Raw genomic sequence first — 17,634 nt, forward strand, 5'->3', positions numbered from 1 at the left:
TAGATAGATAGATAGATAGATAGATAGATAGATAGATAGATAGATAGATAGATAGATAGATAGATAGATAGATAGATAGATAGATAGATAGATAGATAGATAGATAGATAGATAGATAGATAGATAGATAGATAGATAGATAGATAGATAGATAGATAGATAGATAGAGGGTGTGTGTAAGAGGTCTGTACTTCCTGGTTTGAACATTCTAATAAACAACCCAGACTTGGCTTCTTTTTTCTCACGTTTTTATTTACAGAAGGTGTGTTAGTTTGTCTGCGTTGACACATTAACCTTTATATTGACAAGTCCTGCACTTTAAAGCACATATTGATCTGACAACCATTGTGATTTCAAGACATAATATATTGACTTTAACTTGTTAAATCTTCAGTACACACAAACACACACACACACACACACACACACACACACACACACACACACACACACACACACACACACACACACACACATACAAACACACACACACAAACAAACACACACACACACATACATACAAACACAAACAAACACACAAACACACACACACAAACACACACAAACACACACACACAAACACACAAATACAAACACACACACAAACACACAAATACAAACACACATACAAACACACACATACAAACACACACACACACACAAACACACACACAAACACACACAAACACACACATACAAACACAGGGCCCACCTCACACACACACACACACACACACACGTAGTTTATCCATTTCTAACAGATAGTTCCACCAGAATCACAAGCAACTATAAAGATACAATGTATAAAACTCTGACTTAAAAATACGTTAAATAAATAAAAACTCCAAAAGTAAATTCAAAAGAGAGAAACAACCAGGCATTGTACACACTTATAGAATATTATTGGTAGTAGTCATATCTGTATCTGCAATCGGATTCATTATTTTCTTTCACTCCCAATGTCGTTGTTGGAAGATGAGAAAAATACACCTATTATTATCTCACATTAATAAATACAGAAACACACAAAGAGTCACAAGCATAGAAATAGAGCCCAGTCTTGAATGGGGAGGCCTGTTCTATGGATTGTATGGGGAGGCCTGTTCTATGGATTGTATTTCTATGGTCACAAGCCATAGGCCTGGTCCGGGGGGTCTCGTTCCATTGGGAGGGAATCAAGGAAACGAGACTCGAGACAGCGGGCGGCTCTTCTACACCTCAAGAAACAACTAGACGACCCAACACATTACAGCAGTAACAGGACATTTACAATATAGCATCGATTATCAGAAAAGATTCGTCTTCAAGACGAAAGGAAGAACATTTTTTCTCTTGTTTGTGTTTTTTATTTTTATTTTATTTAATTTTTTTGCAACAGGATTAGATTTGTATTATTGTGGTACTTTCGGCGTTTGTCCTTTTTGTTGTAATGAATTGTGCTGCTGGTTGGATGGAGATTTGCAGTGATGGTTTTTATGCTTCTTGTTCGTAGTCCTGGCCCTGCTCCTTGGAGAGAAGAGAGAGACACAGAGCTCAGAGAGAGGGACAGTATTTAAATAGAGAGAGAGAGAGACAGAGCTCAGAGAGAGGGACAGTATTTAAATAGAGAGAGAGAGAGACAGAGCTCAGAGAGAGGGACAGTATTTAAATAGATAGGAGAGAGAGACAGAGCTCAGAGAGGGAGACAGTATTTAATAGAGAGGAGAGAGAGACAGAGCTCAGAGAGTGGGACAGCATTTAAATAGAGAGAGAGAGAGACAGAGCTCAGAGAGAGGGAGACATTATTTAAATAGAGAGAGAGACAGAGCTCAGAGAGAGGGAGACAGTATTTAAATAGAGAGAGAGAGAGACAGAGCTCAGAGAGAGGGACAGTATTTAAATAGAGAGAGAGAGAGACAGAGCTCAGAGAGAGGGAGACATTATTTAAATAGAGAGAGAGACAGAGCTCAGAGAGAGGGAGACAGTATTTAAATAGAGAGAGAGAGACAGAGCTCAGAGAGAGGGACAGCATTTAAATAGAGAGAGAGAGAGACAGAGCTCAGAGAGAGGGAGACAGTATTTAAATAGAGAGGAGAGAGAGACAGAGCTCAGAGAGGGAGACAGTATTTAATAGAGAGGAGAGAGAGACAGAGCTCAGAGAGAGGGAGACAGTATTTAATAGAGAGGAGAGAGAGACAGAGCTCAGACAGAGGGAGACAGTATTTAAATAGAGAGGAGAGAGAGACAGAGCTCAGAGAGAGAGACAGAGCTCAGAGAGAGAAACAGTATTTAAATAGAGAGGAGAGAGAGAGACAGAGCTCAGAGAGAGAGAGACAGTATTTAAATAGAGAGGAGAGAGAGACAGAGCTCAGAGAGAGGGAGACAGTATTTAAATAGAGAGGAGAGAGAGACAGAGCTCAGAGAGAGGGAGACAGAGCTCAGAGAGAGAGAGACAGTATTTAAATAGAGAGGAGAGAGAGACAGAGCTCAGAGAGAGGGAGACATTATTTAAATAGAGAGGAGAGAGAGAGACAGTATTTAAATAGAGAGGAGAGAGAGACAGTTTCTGGGTCCCTATTCCCTTCACAGGGTTCTATTTGGGACAGATACAGAGTTCGCATAAGCAGAATTATGGAAGAAACAGACATAAGTGGAGTTGTTGGATCTCATCAGAAACAGACATAAGTGGACTTGTTGGATCTCATCAGAAACAGACATAAGTGGAGTTGTTGGATCTCATCAGAAACAGACATAAGTGGAGTTGTTGGATCTCATCAGAAACAGACATAAGTGGAGTTGTTGGATCTCATCAGAAACAGACATAAGTGGAGTTGTTGGATCTCATCAGAAACAGACATAAGTGGAGTTGTTGGATCTCATCAGAAAAGCTCTTGCCCAGAGTCATCTAACGAGACAAATCAGATGAAGACAACCTGGCAATAAGGACACAATGCCCTCTTTTTAACCTGACAGGGGGAAAAGGATCATTACACTACAGTATAACGAGTACAACGTTAGAGCGACCTCAAACACAACATCTAGCAACCTCCTCGAGGTCTTCAGATCTCTTTGACCAGAGTCGGGTTTGAGTCCCGACCGACCGGGACTCCCGACCAACCGCGACTCCCGACTGACCGGGACTCCCGACCGACCGCGACTCCCGACCGACCGCGACTCCCAACCGACCGCGACTCCCAACCGACCGCGACTCCCGACCGACCGCGACTCCCAACCGACCGCGGCTCCCGACCGACCGCGACTCCCGACCGACCGGGACTCCCGACCAACCGCGACTCCCGACCGACCGCGACTCCAAACCGACCGCGACTCACGACCGATCGGGACTCCCGACCGACCGCGACTCCCAACCGACCGCGACTCCCGACCGACCGCTGACAATATTATCAGCTTCAGTCCAGTGTCAATTACTTTGAATTTATCCAGCAGAGGGCAGCACTAGCTAACGTAAACTATAAGAGCTGCTCCAAGGAAACAGAACAGATGTATTAGTAGCATTCTCTCATTAGTATACTAGCTCTAACATCTTCAGGTTAACAGACGCTGCTACTCATATAATGATGCCTTGAAGTCATTTATCTATGGAAAAGAATGTGTGGTTGGGACACATGTTACATCCACATCCTCACTGTGTCTGCTGTGTTTAGATCAGGGGTGGGCGACTCCAGTCCTCGACTGCCTGATTGGTGTTACCATTGTTCTCCATTCCTAACAAACACAGCTGATTAATCAAGTCATATTCTAAACTGAAGATCGCGATTAGGTGATTATTGGAGTCAGGTGTGTTAGCTGGGGACCTGGGGGTAAAACTGTGACACCAATCAGGCTCACGAGGACTGGAGTCGCCCACCCCCTCAGGCAGATCAGCTGTACAGAAAGGCTCCATGTTGTTTACAGCAACGCAGGGAATCCTCTGACACTACCCATAATGCATTGCAACTCTGATGTCATCACCACCACACCCCGTTCAGCTAAAAAGAGTGAGAGAGAGGGAGAGAGAGAGAGAGAGAGAGAGGGAGACAGTGAGAGAGAGAGAGAGAGAGAGAGAGAGAGAGAGAGAGAGGGAGAGAGAGAGAGAGAGACAGAGAGAGAGACAGAGAGAGAGGGAGAGACGTGGAGACGGAGGAGAAGGGGGAGGAGGCGAGAGCAATAGGGGGATGGTGGAGGTTGAGAGAGAAAGAGAGAAAGAGGAGAGAGAGACAAGGATGGTGATAAAGAATGAGCTGGAAAAGGGAGAAATAGAGAGAGATGAGGAAGGATGAGGAAGGATAGGGAGGAACATGGAATACATACCTCCCTATCCTTCATGATATTTTACAGTGTAATATTACAGGAGTCATTTGCGTTAAACAGAAAGGAGTTTAATGGAGTCAAATATTCATGTAGGGCAGGAGAACATCACAGATAATAAACCACTGAATTGGTTCTGAACCGTTCGTTTAAGATTACTCCATTGAGATTATTTGATTCGTCATTGGTTCCCTGCTGATTCTCAGGTTCCAGATGAATTGATTCGGTACTCTGTGTTTTTTGCCCTTGAGAAATGAATCCTTTCAGGACAGTTTGTTTTGCCCTTGAGAGCTGCCTTCCCAAAATAACCATCTGTCTCAACCACTGAGACACACACACACACGCACACACACCATATTGGAGGGGCTGTGCCCGCCTGTCTATCTGGCATTTGACAGAGTGTGCAAAGCTGTCATCAAGGCAAAGGGTGGCTACTTTGAAGAATCTCAAATATAAAATATATTTTGATTTGTTTAACACATTTTTGTTTACTACATGATTCCATACGTGTAGTTTCATAGTTTGTTTTCACTACTATTATACAATGTAGAAAATTGTAAAAAATAAAGATAAACCCTGGAATGAATACTATACCTTAGGTCCAAACTTTGACTGTTACTGTATACAACATAGAAAAAAATGTCTAAACCTATTGAGAGAGAGACCAAGCGTCAACTCACAGAGTTCTACTGTTTAGTTTCCCAGGTACAATAGCAACAAATGGAATAGTCCCAAAAGTGCAAAACCCTAAGACAAACCAAGTGCAAGTATTTTACACGAATTTGACCTAGTCCTAGTGTGTGTGTGTGTGTGTGGTTTGGATTCGTTACTTGATAAAGTAGTTTATTCCATATTACGCAATACATGGAACAAAAGTTGTTTTTAAAAACTCGAAACGGTTTTGTTTGACTGTCGGAGGGAGTGAAGGCGTGCCGTGTGCTCTCTACCAACTGTAGGCACCATATGTCACTAAATTAATTGGAAAATAATCTTCAACCAAATCAGAAATATCTTGGTCACAACGTTTATTACCTAAATGGTGTAGTCTGATGTTCTGTATTTAATTCAGAATGTTGGAGTAGGCTACATTTGCGGGAAAGATTAGCCTATACGAGAATCCGCACGTAGACACTCCACGACACAAGACAACTTCAAATGCGCTCATGAAATGTAGACTACAAGCGCTGTTTTTTCATTACGAGAAAAATATCGGCCTACCTTTCTGTAATGTCAACCATCGAAATACAACAATTCCCTTTCTGTCTCTATACAATATGTTGTGAAAATGGATCATCTGGACGAATAAGTCTTCGCTATAACAGAAGCAACCAATGGCAAAGAAAAGAGTTGCGCCGTTTTTCAATTTTTATGGACATACTGTCATCACATTCTCCAAACTGTTTTTTCTCTCCGCTCTCGCTTGATAACTAAATGAGGAAACAAGTGGAGATTGGATCAGGGAAACACCGAGCCTGGAAAGGAAATGCTTTCTGAAAGTAGCGGGTACGTTACTAGAAAATGTAGCGGTAATAATATGGTAATATTTAAAGGCAGTAACGCGTTATAATACTCCATTACGCATAAAGTAATATTATTACCTAACGATTTTCTGTTGTAACACTTTACCCCTGACACTATGTGGGTGTGTGTTAGAGCTCTGCTTACCCAAGCCCGACAGGACCCAGATATTATACATTGGGTTAGGGCTCGGATATCACTAAATTCAACACTAACATTTTGAAGCTCATTTGCTCGTGCTCTGCTGCTCAGTACAGTCAATCTTATCTGACTAAGATCATAGCGTGGTGTCAGAAACAGAAAGAAGATTATTTCACAGAAAAGCATCAAGTTCCTTGATTTTAGAGTGATGAAATGTAGCTTCCAGCTCACTGCTCTCTCCTGCCTCTTCATTGAGGAGCCGTTGCTATGGATACTCACAGACTGAGAGCGCCATGAGCAGAGAGCACACAGAGCGAGCTGAGCGCAGGGAGCGAGTGGATTTACTCAAATATTTTGGGTTTTGTGCAGGGCCGGGCCTTAAAATTGGCAGAAGCAATCACGCCTGGGTAGGGCTCGGGCTTAATATTCACGGCTCTTGTGTGCGTGTGTGTATGTGTGTGTGTGTGTCCCACTTACCTGCTGGTTCTCGTCATATGTCTCTCCCTCCTGCTGATCTCCCTGTGGTTCTCCTTCCATGGCCTCCTGCCCATACTCTTCAGGCTGTGGACACACACACACACACACACACACACACACACACACACACACACACACACACACACACACACAGACAATTGTAAAACAAACGTCCTATTTCACCACAACACTACTTTTCATTTTACAAACAAGGAAATAAATCAATAGTAAACTGTTAGGGAGAGATAGTCCAGTACAGGAAGCAGGAAACAGTGCTTTGGCCTCCTGATGATAATGGGATAATACGGACGACAAAGGGAATCCGAGAGCTGCTTAGTGACACGAGTCTGCCAGACGAGCTAAACTACTTCTATGCTCGTTTCGAGGCAAGCAACACTGAAGAATGCATGAGAGCATCAGCTGTTCCGGACGACTGTGTGATCACACTCTCCATAGGTCGATGTGAGTAAGACCTTTACTTAGGTCAACATTCACAAGGCCTCAGGGTCAGACGGATTACCAGGACGTGTACTCTGAGCATGCGCTGACCAACTGGCAAGTGTCTTCACTGACATGTTCAAACTCACCCTGACCGAGTCTGTAATACCTACATGTTTTAAGCAGCAGACCATCATAGTCCCTGTGCCCAAGAACACCTACAGTGAGGGAAAAAAGTATTTGATCCCCTGCTGATTTTGTACGTTTGCCCACTGACAAAGAAATGACCAGTCTATAATTTTAATGGTAGGTTTATTTGAACAGTGAGAGACAGAATAACAACAACAAAAAATCCAGAAAAACGCATGTCAAAAATTTTATAAATTGATTTGCATTTTAATGAGGGAAATAAGTATTTGACTCCTCTGCAAAACATGACTTAGTACTTGGTGGCAAAACCCTTGTTGGCAATCACAGAGATCAGACGTTTCTTGTAGTTGACCACCAGGTTTGCACACATCTCAGGAGGGATTCTGTCCCACTCCTCTTTGCAGATCTTCTCCAAGTCATTAAGGTTTCGAGGCTGACGTTTGGCAACTTCAATCTTCAGCTCCCTCCACAGATTTTCTATGGAATTAAGGTCTGGAGATTGGCTAGGCCACTCCAGGACCTTAATGTGCTTCTTATTGCCTCTCCTTTGTTGCCTTGGCCGTGTGTTTTGGGTCATTTTCATGCTGGAATACAAATCCACAACCCGTTTTCAATGCCCTGGCTGAGGGAAGGAGGTTTTCACCCAAGATTTGACGGTACATGGCCCCTTTCCATGTAATAATAATAATAATTATATCATTATAATAATAATGTCATAAATGTACATTTTACATAAGAATATCAACCCCTTTGGTTTGATACTCGACATTGAGCTCAGGTGCAACCAATTTCCTTTGATCATCCTTGAGATGTCACTACAACTTGATTGGAGTCCACCTGTGGCTAATTACATTTTTTTTGGACATGATTTAGTAAGAAACACACCTGTATATATAAAGGTCCCACAGTTGACAGAGCAGGAACAATACCATGAAGTCCAAGGAAGTGTCTGTAAATCTCTGAGATAGAATTGTGAAGAGCCATATATCTGGGGAAGGGTATTAAACCATTTCTAGAGTATTGAAAGTTTCCAAAAGCACCAGTGGTCTTCATCATTAGGAAATGGAAAGAGATATGGAACTACACATACTCTGCCAAGACCTGGCTGTCCAACCAAACCGAGCTGCCTGGCAACAAAGACCTTGGTCAGGGAGATGACCAAGAACCCAATGACCACACCAATAGAGTTCCTCGGGTGATATGGGAGAACCTGCCAGAAGGAGAACAGTCTCTACAGCATTTCACCAATCTGGGATTTATGGGAGAGTGGCCAGATGTACACTACTCCTGAGACAAAGATACACAACAACATGTCTGGAGTTTGCAAAAAGGCACCTGAAAGACTCTGAGAGCATAAGGCAAAATATTACGTGGTTTGATAAGACACAAATTGAACTCTTCGGCCTGAATGCAAAGCGCTATATCTGGAGAAAAAACAACAACAGGCACAGCTCATCACCTGTCTAACACCATCCCTACCATGAAGCATGGTGATGGCAGCATCATGATATGGGGATGCTTTTCAGCAGTAGGGACTGGGAGACTGGTAAGGATGGAGGGAACAATGAATGGAGCCAAATACAGGCAAAGCCTTAATGAGAACCTGCTTCAGAGAGCAAACGACCTTAGACTGGGGCAAAGATTTACCTTTCAACAGGACAATGACCCCAACCATACAGCTAAAGCAATGCTGGAATGGCTTCAGAACAAGAGTGAGTGGCCCTGCCAAATCCTAGACTTCAATCCCATTGAAAATCTGTGGAAGGACTTGAAGATTGCTGTTCATTGCCACTCCCCATCTAATTTAACGGAGAATGAGAAAATCTGCAAGGAAGAATGGGAGAAAATTCCCAAATCCAGATGTGCAAAGCAGATACAGACATACCCAAGCCGACTCAAAGCTGATCCAGACATACCCAAGACGACTCAAAGCTGATCCAGACATACCCAAGACGACTCAAAGCTGATTCAGTCATACCCAACACGACTCAAAGCTGATACAGACATACCCAAGACGACTCAAAGCTGATTCAGTCATACCCAACACGACTCAAAGCTGATTCAGTCATACCCAACACGACTCAAAGCTGATTCAGTCATACCCAAGACGACTCAAAGCTGATACAGACATACCCAAGATGACTCAAAGCTGTAATCACCACCAAAGGTGCTTCTACAAAGTATTGACTCAGTTGTGTGAAAACGTATGTAAATAAGATATTTTTGTATTTAATTTGCAAAAAAATAGAGAGGAAAAAACACGTTTTCACTTCATCATTATGGGTTATTGTTTGTAGATGGGTGAGATATATTTATATATATACATTTCCTTCAATCAAATCTCCTGTCTGCTTGGTGAATGGAAAATCCATGGCGTTGGATAGCCGTGGTGGGTGTCTTGTCCGAAAGCCATGTTTCAGAACAAGGCAGATCATATTACAGTTATGAGAGTCCCGTTGACAGCCAATCCACGATCAGAGATCATACATCTCATTATCAAGAGACTATACATCGGCCAATAGAACGGAGGGAAGAGGTGGCTTCCCCCCTCCTACCTTTTTTCCCCCCAGACCGTTTCCTGTTGGATAGCCCAAAACATTGGGTCGGAATTACACAAAGAGACCAGAACTCGGTTGAACTCGGTTGAAGTTGAATTCGGAATTGAAGTTAGTAACTGCCGATCTGATGTTCAAAAGTTCCTGTTGATCATAAAAAATTATAGGGGGATGCATTTGATGCAAGAAAAGATAAACGCCAAAATAGCAAAGTTGGGTCAGAGCTTGTAAGACAGCAAACATACAGTACCACAGAGTTGGGTCAGAGCTTGTAAGACAGCAGACATACAGTACCACAGAGTTGGGTCAGAGCTTGTAAGACAGCAAACATACAGTACCACACCATTGCTAATAGATCATATCGTTCAAGAGAAAATTGCCAAATTAATGAAAAAAAGAACAATGAGATTATTTTTAATTAATTCCATTTGACTTAATGGACGCTAGACTCTAAGGGATTGTTCATGGACCCTAGACTCTATGGGATTGTTCATGGACCCTAGACTCTATGGGGTTGTTCATGGACCCTAGACTCTATGGGATTGTTCATGGACCCTAGACTCTATGGGATTGTTCATGGACCCTAGACTCTATGGGGTTGTTCATGGACCCTAGACTCTATGGGGTTGTTCATGGACCCTAGACTCTATGGGGTTGTTCATGGACCCTAGACTCTATGGGATTGTTCATGGACCCTAGACTCTATGGGGTTGTTCATGGACCCTAGACTCTATGGGGTTGTTCATGGACCCTAGACTCTATGGTGTCTTAATGGACCCTAGACTCTATGGGGTTGTTAATGGACCCTAGACTCTATGGAGGTGTTAATGGACCCTAGACTGTATGGGGGTGTTAATGGACCCTAGACTCTATGGGGGTGTTAATGGACCCTAGACTCTATGGGGTCTTAATGGACCCTAGACTCTTATGGGGTTGTTAATGGACCCTAGACTCTATGGGGTCTTAATGGACCCTAGACTCAATGGGTGTCTTAATGGACCCTAGACTCTATAGGGTTCTTAATGAACCCTAGACTCTATAGGGTCTTAATGGACCCTAGACTCTATAGGGGTGTTAATGGACCCTAGACTCTATGGGGGTCTTAATGGACCCTAGACTCTATGGGGGTGTTAATGGACCCTAGACTCTATGGGTGTGTTAATGGTCCCTAGACTCTATGGGGGTCTTAATGGACCCTAGACTCTATGGGGGTGTTAATGAACCCTAGACTCTATAGGGTTCTTAATGAATCCTAGACTCTATGGGGAGAATTCTGACCTGAGTTAATCGACCGTAAATGGAACTTTTCTCTCTGTGCGAGATATTGATTAGAGATATTGATTAGAGATATTGATTAGAGCTATTGATTCGAGCTATTGATTAGAGATATTGATTAGAGATATTGATTAGAGATATTGATTAGAGATATTGATTAGAGATATTGATTAGAGCTATTGATTAGAGATATTGATTAGAGCTATTGATTAGAGCTATTGATTAGAGATATTGATTAGAGATATTGATTAGAGCTATTGATTAGAGATATTGATTAGAGATATTGATTAGAGATATTGATTAGAGATATTGATTAGAGCTATTGATTAGAGATATTGATTCGAGATATTGATTCGAGCTATTGATTCGAGCTATTGATTAGAGCTATTGATTAGAGATATTGATTAGAGATATTGATTCGAGATATTGATTCGAGATATTGATTCGAGATATTGATTCGAGATATTGATTAGAGATATTGATTAGAGATATTGATTCGAGATATTGATTAGAGCTATTGATTCGAGATATTGATTAGAGCTATTGATTAGAGATATTGATTAGAGCTATTGATTAGAGATATTGATTAGAGCTATTGATTAGAGATATTGATTCGAGATATTGATTCGAGATATTGATTCGAGATATTGATTCGAGATATTGATTAGAGATATTGATTAGAGCTGGGTGAATGAGGAAGCTGGTTGGATAAGGGCATTGTAAATATAAAGGAACATCAATCTAGAATCTCACCTTATGATAACAGCGTGCTATTCACCTAGCTATTCGTACTGTAATACCACTTCATAAGAGAGAGGTAAATGAGTAAACCGGTTGGATAAGGGAATTGTAAATATAATAATTTTAGATTTATTTGACCTTATGATCGCTGGAGACAAATGTGAAACCAGTCAAATGGCAGCCAACTGAAGTATATCAACATATCAACTTTTATATGGTCAAGGTTATGAAATACTGGCCTTTTTATTTCATAAACAGTCAAGTTTATGACATTTTAGAGACCCAAGCAATAGTCTTCTGTAGCCATGCACAAACGAATATTTAGCGCCAAACCTACAGAGATTATTTCATCTTTTTTGAATGTTGTAATTATAAGCCAAGACTTTTCACTGTCGTGTTTACAATTGTTATCATGTTAAACATTAGCCATTAACCAACAGTTATAGAGACTATAATGATGTGGGGGCTGGTGATAGTCTAGAGTGATATAGGGGCTGGTGATATTCTATAGTGATATAGGGGCCAGTGATAGTCTAGAGTGATATAGGGGCTGGTGATAGTCTATAGTGATATAGGGGCTGGTGATAGTCTATAGTGATATAGGGGCCAGTGATAGTCTATAGTGATATAGGGGCTGGTGATGTGTGTCGTGTGTCTGTGTGTGTGTGTGTTCGTGGTATGTGTGTGTTTGCATTGTGTGTGTGTTAGTCTTACGTTCATGTCAGATGGGAACTCGTCCTTCTTCCCCAGGCCGGTGGCTGCAGCGATATTCCCCATGGCTCCACCAGCAAGGTCCTTTGCTGCATCATCACACACACACATTAACACACATTATTAACACACACACATTAACACACATTATTAACACACACACATTAACACACATTATTAACACACACACATTAACACACACATGTTAACACAAACACACACACGTTAACACACACACATTAACACACATTATTAACACACACACACACGTTAACACACACACATTATTAACACACACACATTAACACCCACACACACACACACACATCATCACACACACACATTAACACACACACATCATCACACACACACATTAACACACACACACATCATCACACACACACATTAACACACACACACACATTATTAACACACACACACACACACATTAACACACACGTTAACACACACACATTATTAACACACACACATTAACACACACACACACATCATCACACACACACATTAACACACACACACATTATTAACACACACACACACATTAACACACACGTTAACACACACACATTATTAACACACACACATTAACACACACACACACATATTTCACACACACACATTAACACACACACACATTATTAACACAAACACACACACGTATCATCACACACACACATTATTAACACACACACATTATTAACACACACACATTAACACACACACACATTATTAACACAAACACACACACACATCATCACACACACATATTAACACACACACATTATTAACACACACATCAAACGCACACACACATTAACACACACACACATTAACACACACACATTAACACACACATTATTAACACACACATCAAACACACACACATTATTAACACACACATCATCACACACACACATTAACACACACACATTAACACACACACTTTAACACACACACATTAACACACACATCATCACACACACACATTAACACACACACACATTATTAACACACACACACACATTAACACACACGTTAACACACACACACATTATTAACACACACACATTAACACACACACACACACATAATCACACACACACATTAACACACACAAACATTATTAACACAAACACACACACGTATCATCACACACACACATTATTAACACACACACATTATTAACACACACACATTAACACACACACACATTATTAACACAAACACACACACACATCATCACACACACATATTAACACACACACATTATTAACACACACATCAAACGCACACACACATTAACACACACACACATTAACACACACACATTAACACACACATTATTAACACACACATCAAACACACACACATTATTAACACACACACATTAACACACACACATTAACACACACACTTTAACACACACACATTAACACACACATCACCACACACACACATTAACACACACACATTAACACACACACACATTATTAACACACACACACATTAACACACACACACATTAACACACACACATTAACACACACACATTAACACACACACATTATTAACACACACATCATCACACACACACACATTAAAGCACACACACTGATGTTGTTGTCCTCTAGTACACTAGTCTCTAAGGCGTTGTATCTTTACCAGTCTAATCCTGTTTGGTTTGTTGTCCGAGTTTGACTCTAAAGCATTTTAAACTGTATCTTTACCAGTCTAATCCTGTTTGGTTTGTGCACCAGAAGCAGGTCAAACTGATCCAGGCTAACTTGATTGAATCTTGGAAGAGACTAAGTATCTTGCTGTTGTGATACTGTACCACTGATGTCAATGTCTGACCTAGAGACTTAACAGTACACTCACCTGAACCAACACCATCTTTGGCCTTGGTGCCTGAAAAGAGAGAAAAATAGAAAATCAAATCAAATCAAATCAAATTTATTTATATAGCCCTTCGTACATCAGCTGATATCTCAAAGTGCTGTACAGAAACCCAGCCTAAAACCCCAAACAGCAAGCAATGCAGGTGAAAATTACTTATGTTACTACATTAAAATATCCCTCCATTATCATACATGGTGTCTTTACTACATATAAATGCTGCATTGCCCCTCCATTATCATACATGGTGTCTTTACTACATATAAATGCTGCATTGCCCCTCCATTATCATACATGGTGTCTTTACTACATATAAATGCTACATTACCCCACCATTATCAAACATGGTGTCTTTACTACATATAGATGCTACATTACCCCACCATTATCATACATGGTGTCTTTACTACATATACATGCTACATTCCCCCACCATTATCAAACATGGTGTCTTTACTACATATAAATGCTACATTACCCCACCATTATCAAACATGGTGTCTTTACTACATATAAATGCTACATTACCCCACCATTATCATACATGGTGTCTTTACTACATATAAATGCTACATTACCCTTCCATTATCATACATGGTGTCTTTACTACATACAAATGCTACATTACCCCTCCATTATCATACATCAAGTATTATTACCTTCCAATCCTACATTACCATACATAATGATGATTATCACGCTCAATAGAGTTACCAGCATATTCCTCTTTACTACACAGACAGTATATGAGGCATTACCATATAAACAAACCTCTAATGCCTTACTAGACAGACAGTAAATGAGGCATTACCATATAAACAAACCTCTAATGCCTTACTAGACAGACAGTAAATGAGGCATTACCATATAAACAAACCTCTAATGCCTTACTAGACAGACAGTAAATGAGGCATTACCGTATAAACAAACCTCTAATGCCTTAGTAGACAGACAGTAAATGAAGCATTACCATATAAACAAACCTCTAATGCCTTACTGGACAGACAGTAAATGAGGCATTACCGTATAAACAAGCCTGTAATGCCGTGCTAGACAGACAGACAGACCAGTCAGTCAGAGACCAGACAGACAGGTGAGTGACGGTGCTCTAGTGACGAGGATGAGCTGAGCGAAGAGCACCCAGAGTCGTGATGTAGAGAGAGAGAGAGTTTGGGTTTACTTCAGAGCAAAGAGCCATCAGAGCTAGGAGCCATCAGAGCTTGGAGCCATCAGAGCTAGGAGCCATCAGAGCTTGGAGCCATCAGAGCTAGGAGCCATCAGAGCTTGGAGCCATCAGAGCTAGGAGCATCAGAGCTTGGAGCCATCAGAGCTAGGAGCCATCAGAGCTTGGAGCCATCAGAGCTAGGAGCCATCAGAGCAAAGAGCCATCAGAGCTAGGAGCCATCAGAGCTTGGAGCCATCAGAGCTAGGAGCCATCAGAGCAAAGAGCCATCAGAGCAAAGAGCCATCAGAGCTAGGAGCCATCAGAGCTTGGAGCCATCAGAGCTAGGAGCCATCAGAGCTTGGAGCCATCAGAGCTAGGAGCCATCAGAGCAAAGAGCCATCAGAGCTAGGAGCCATCAGAGCAAAGAGCCATCAGAGCTAGGAGCCATCAGAGCTAGGAGCCATCAGAGCAAAGAGCCATCAGAGCAAAGAGCCATCAGAGCTAGGAGCCATCAGAGCTTGGAGCCATCAGAGCTAGGAGCCATCAGAGCAAAGAGCCATCAGAGCTAGGAGCCATCAGAGCTAGGAGCCATCAGAGCTAGGAGCCATCAGAGCAAAGAGCCATCAGAGCTAGGAGCCATCAGAGCAAAGAGCCATCAGAGCAAAGAGCCATCAGAGCCATCAGAGCTAGGAGCCATCAGAGCTAGGAGCCATCAGAGCTAGGAGCCATCAGAGCAAAGAGCCATCAGAGCTAGGAGCCATCAGAGCAAAGAGCCATCAGAGCTAGGAGCCATCAGAGCAAAGAGCCATCAGAGCAAAGAGCCATCAGAGCTAGGAGCCATCAGAGCTTGGAGCCATCAGAGCTAGGAGCCATCAGAGCAAAGAGCCATCAGAGCTAGGAGCCATCAGAGCTAGGAGCCATCAGAGCTAGGAGCCATCAGAGCAAAGAGCCATCAGAGCTAGGAGCCATCAGAGCTAGGAGCCATCAGAGCTAGGAGCCATCAGAGCAAAGAGCCATCAGAGCTAGGAGCCATCAGAGCAAAGAGCCATCAGAGCTAGGAGCCATCAGAGCAAAGAGCCATCAGAGCAAAGAGCCATCAGAGCTAGGAGCCATCAGAGCAAAGAGCCATCAGAGCAAAGAGCCATCAGAGCTAGGAGCCATCAGAGCTAGGAGCCATCAGAGCTAGGAGCCATCAGAGCAAAGAGCCATCAGAGCTAGGAGCCATCAGAGCTAGGAGCCATCTGGAGTAAGGTACAGTACATTCATTCTCATTCTAGAGGTAGAAAATTGAAGCCTCTGAGCAGTCTGTTTTATCCATTCCTTCCACAATACATTATTTAGATGCATAATTCACTAATGTATGTGGAACTGTTCAAGAACGGTCCATATTTCTCTGGAGGGTGTTTACTAACATGGCTGCCATGGAACGACTGCATGTGATGTCATTTAGAATGCTCTTTGATTGGTTGAAAACCACAATGACCAAACATACTCGTTGGCTCATGCCAAATGCCACATTATTCCCTAAAAAATCCTATGGGTCCTATGGGCTCTGGTCAAAAGTAGTGCACTAAATAGGGAATAGGGAGCCAACCCTGGTCAAACGTAGTGCACTAAATAGGGAATAGGGTGCCATTTGGGATGCAAATTGTCTAGGGTTTTGACAGGCCTCATTCACTACAGGAACACCACAACCCCACCAGCTATCTGAAGGGTTGTAAAGACCTCTAGCTCTGATCAGTCTCTCCCATCAGCTTGTCTACTGCCCTGTCATATCTTCCATTACTGCCCCCTGTCTATCTGCTGATCTGTCATAACATCCCTTACTGTCCCCTGTCTATCTGTTGATCTGTCATAACATCCCTTACTGCCCCCTGTCTATCTGTTGATCTGTCATAACATCCCTTACTGTCCCCAGTCTATCTGTTGATCTGTCATAACATCCCTTACTGCCCCCTGTCTATCTGTTGATCTGTCATAACATCCCTTACTGTCCCCAGTCTATCTGTAGATCTGTCATAACATCCCTTACTGTCCCCAGTCTATCTGTTGATCTGTCAAAACATCCCTTACTGCCCCCTGTCTATCTGTTGATCTGTCATAACATCCCTTACTGCCCCCTGTCTATCTGTTGATCTGTCATAACATCCCTTACTGTCCCCAGTCTATCTGTTGATCTGTCATAACATCCCTTACTGCCTCCTGTCTATCTGCTGCCCCGTGAGAACATCCCCTACTGCCCCCTGTCTATCTGTTGCC

General features: G+C 42.2%; 1 protein-coding gene across 2 annotated transcripts in view; it reads right to left on the reverse strand.

Moving 5' to 3' along the window:
• Positions 1-231: 231 nt before the first annotated feature.
• LOC109886220 (beta-synuclein) overlaps positions 232-17,634 on the reverse strand; it is a 35,109-nt gene continuing 17,706 nt past the window's right edge. Inside the window, exons 3-6 of one of the 2 annotated variants that reach the window (XM_031798126.1) lie at positions 14,193-14,222; positions 12,297-12,382; positions 6,424-6,507; positions 232-1,500 (exon numbers count right to left, since the gene is read on the reverse strand). In XM_031798126.1, the coding sequence (XP_031653986.1) occupies positions 1,474-1,500; positions 6,424-6,507; positions 12,297-12,382; positions 14,193-14,222 (227 nt within the window). In that variant the 3' untranslated portion in view covers positions 232-1,473. Of the gene's footprint in view, positions 1,507-6,423; positions 6,508-12,296; positions 12,383-14,192; positions 14,223-17,634 lie in introns of both variants that reach the window. The other variant, XM_031798125.1, reaches the window with a different exon arrangement.

This window comes from Oncorhynchus kisutch, linkage group LG19 (genome assembly GCF_002021735.2).
Source record: "Oncorhynchus kisutch isolate 150728-3 linkage group LG19, Okis_V2, whole genome shotgun sequence".
NCBI classification, from domain to species: domain Eukaryota; kingdom Metazoa; phylum Chordata; class Actinopteri; order Salmoniformes; family Salmonidae; genus Oncorhynchus; species Oncorhynchus kisutch.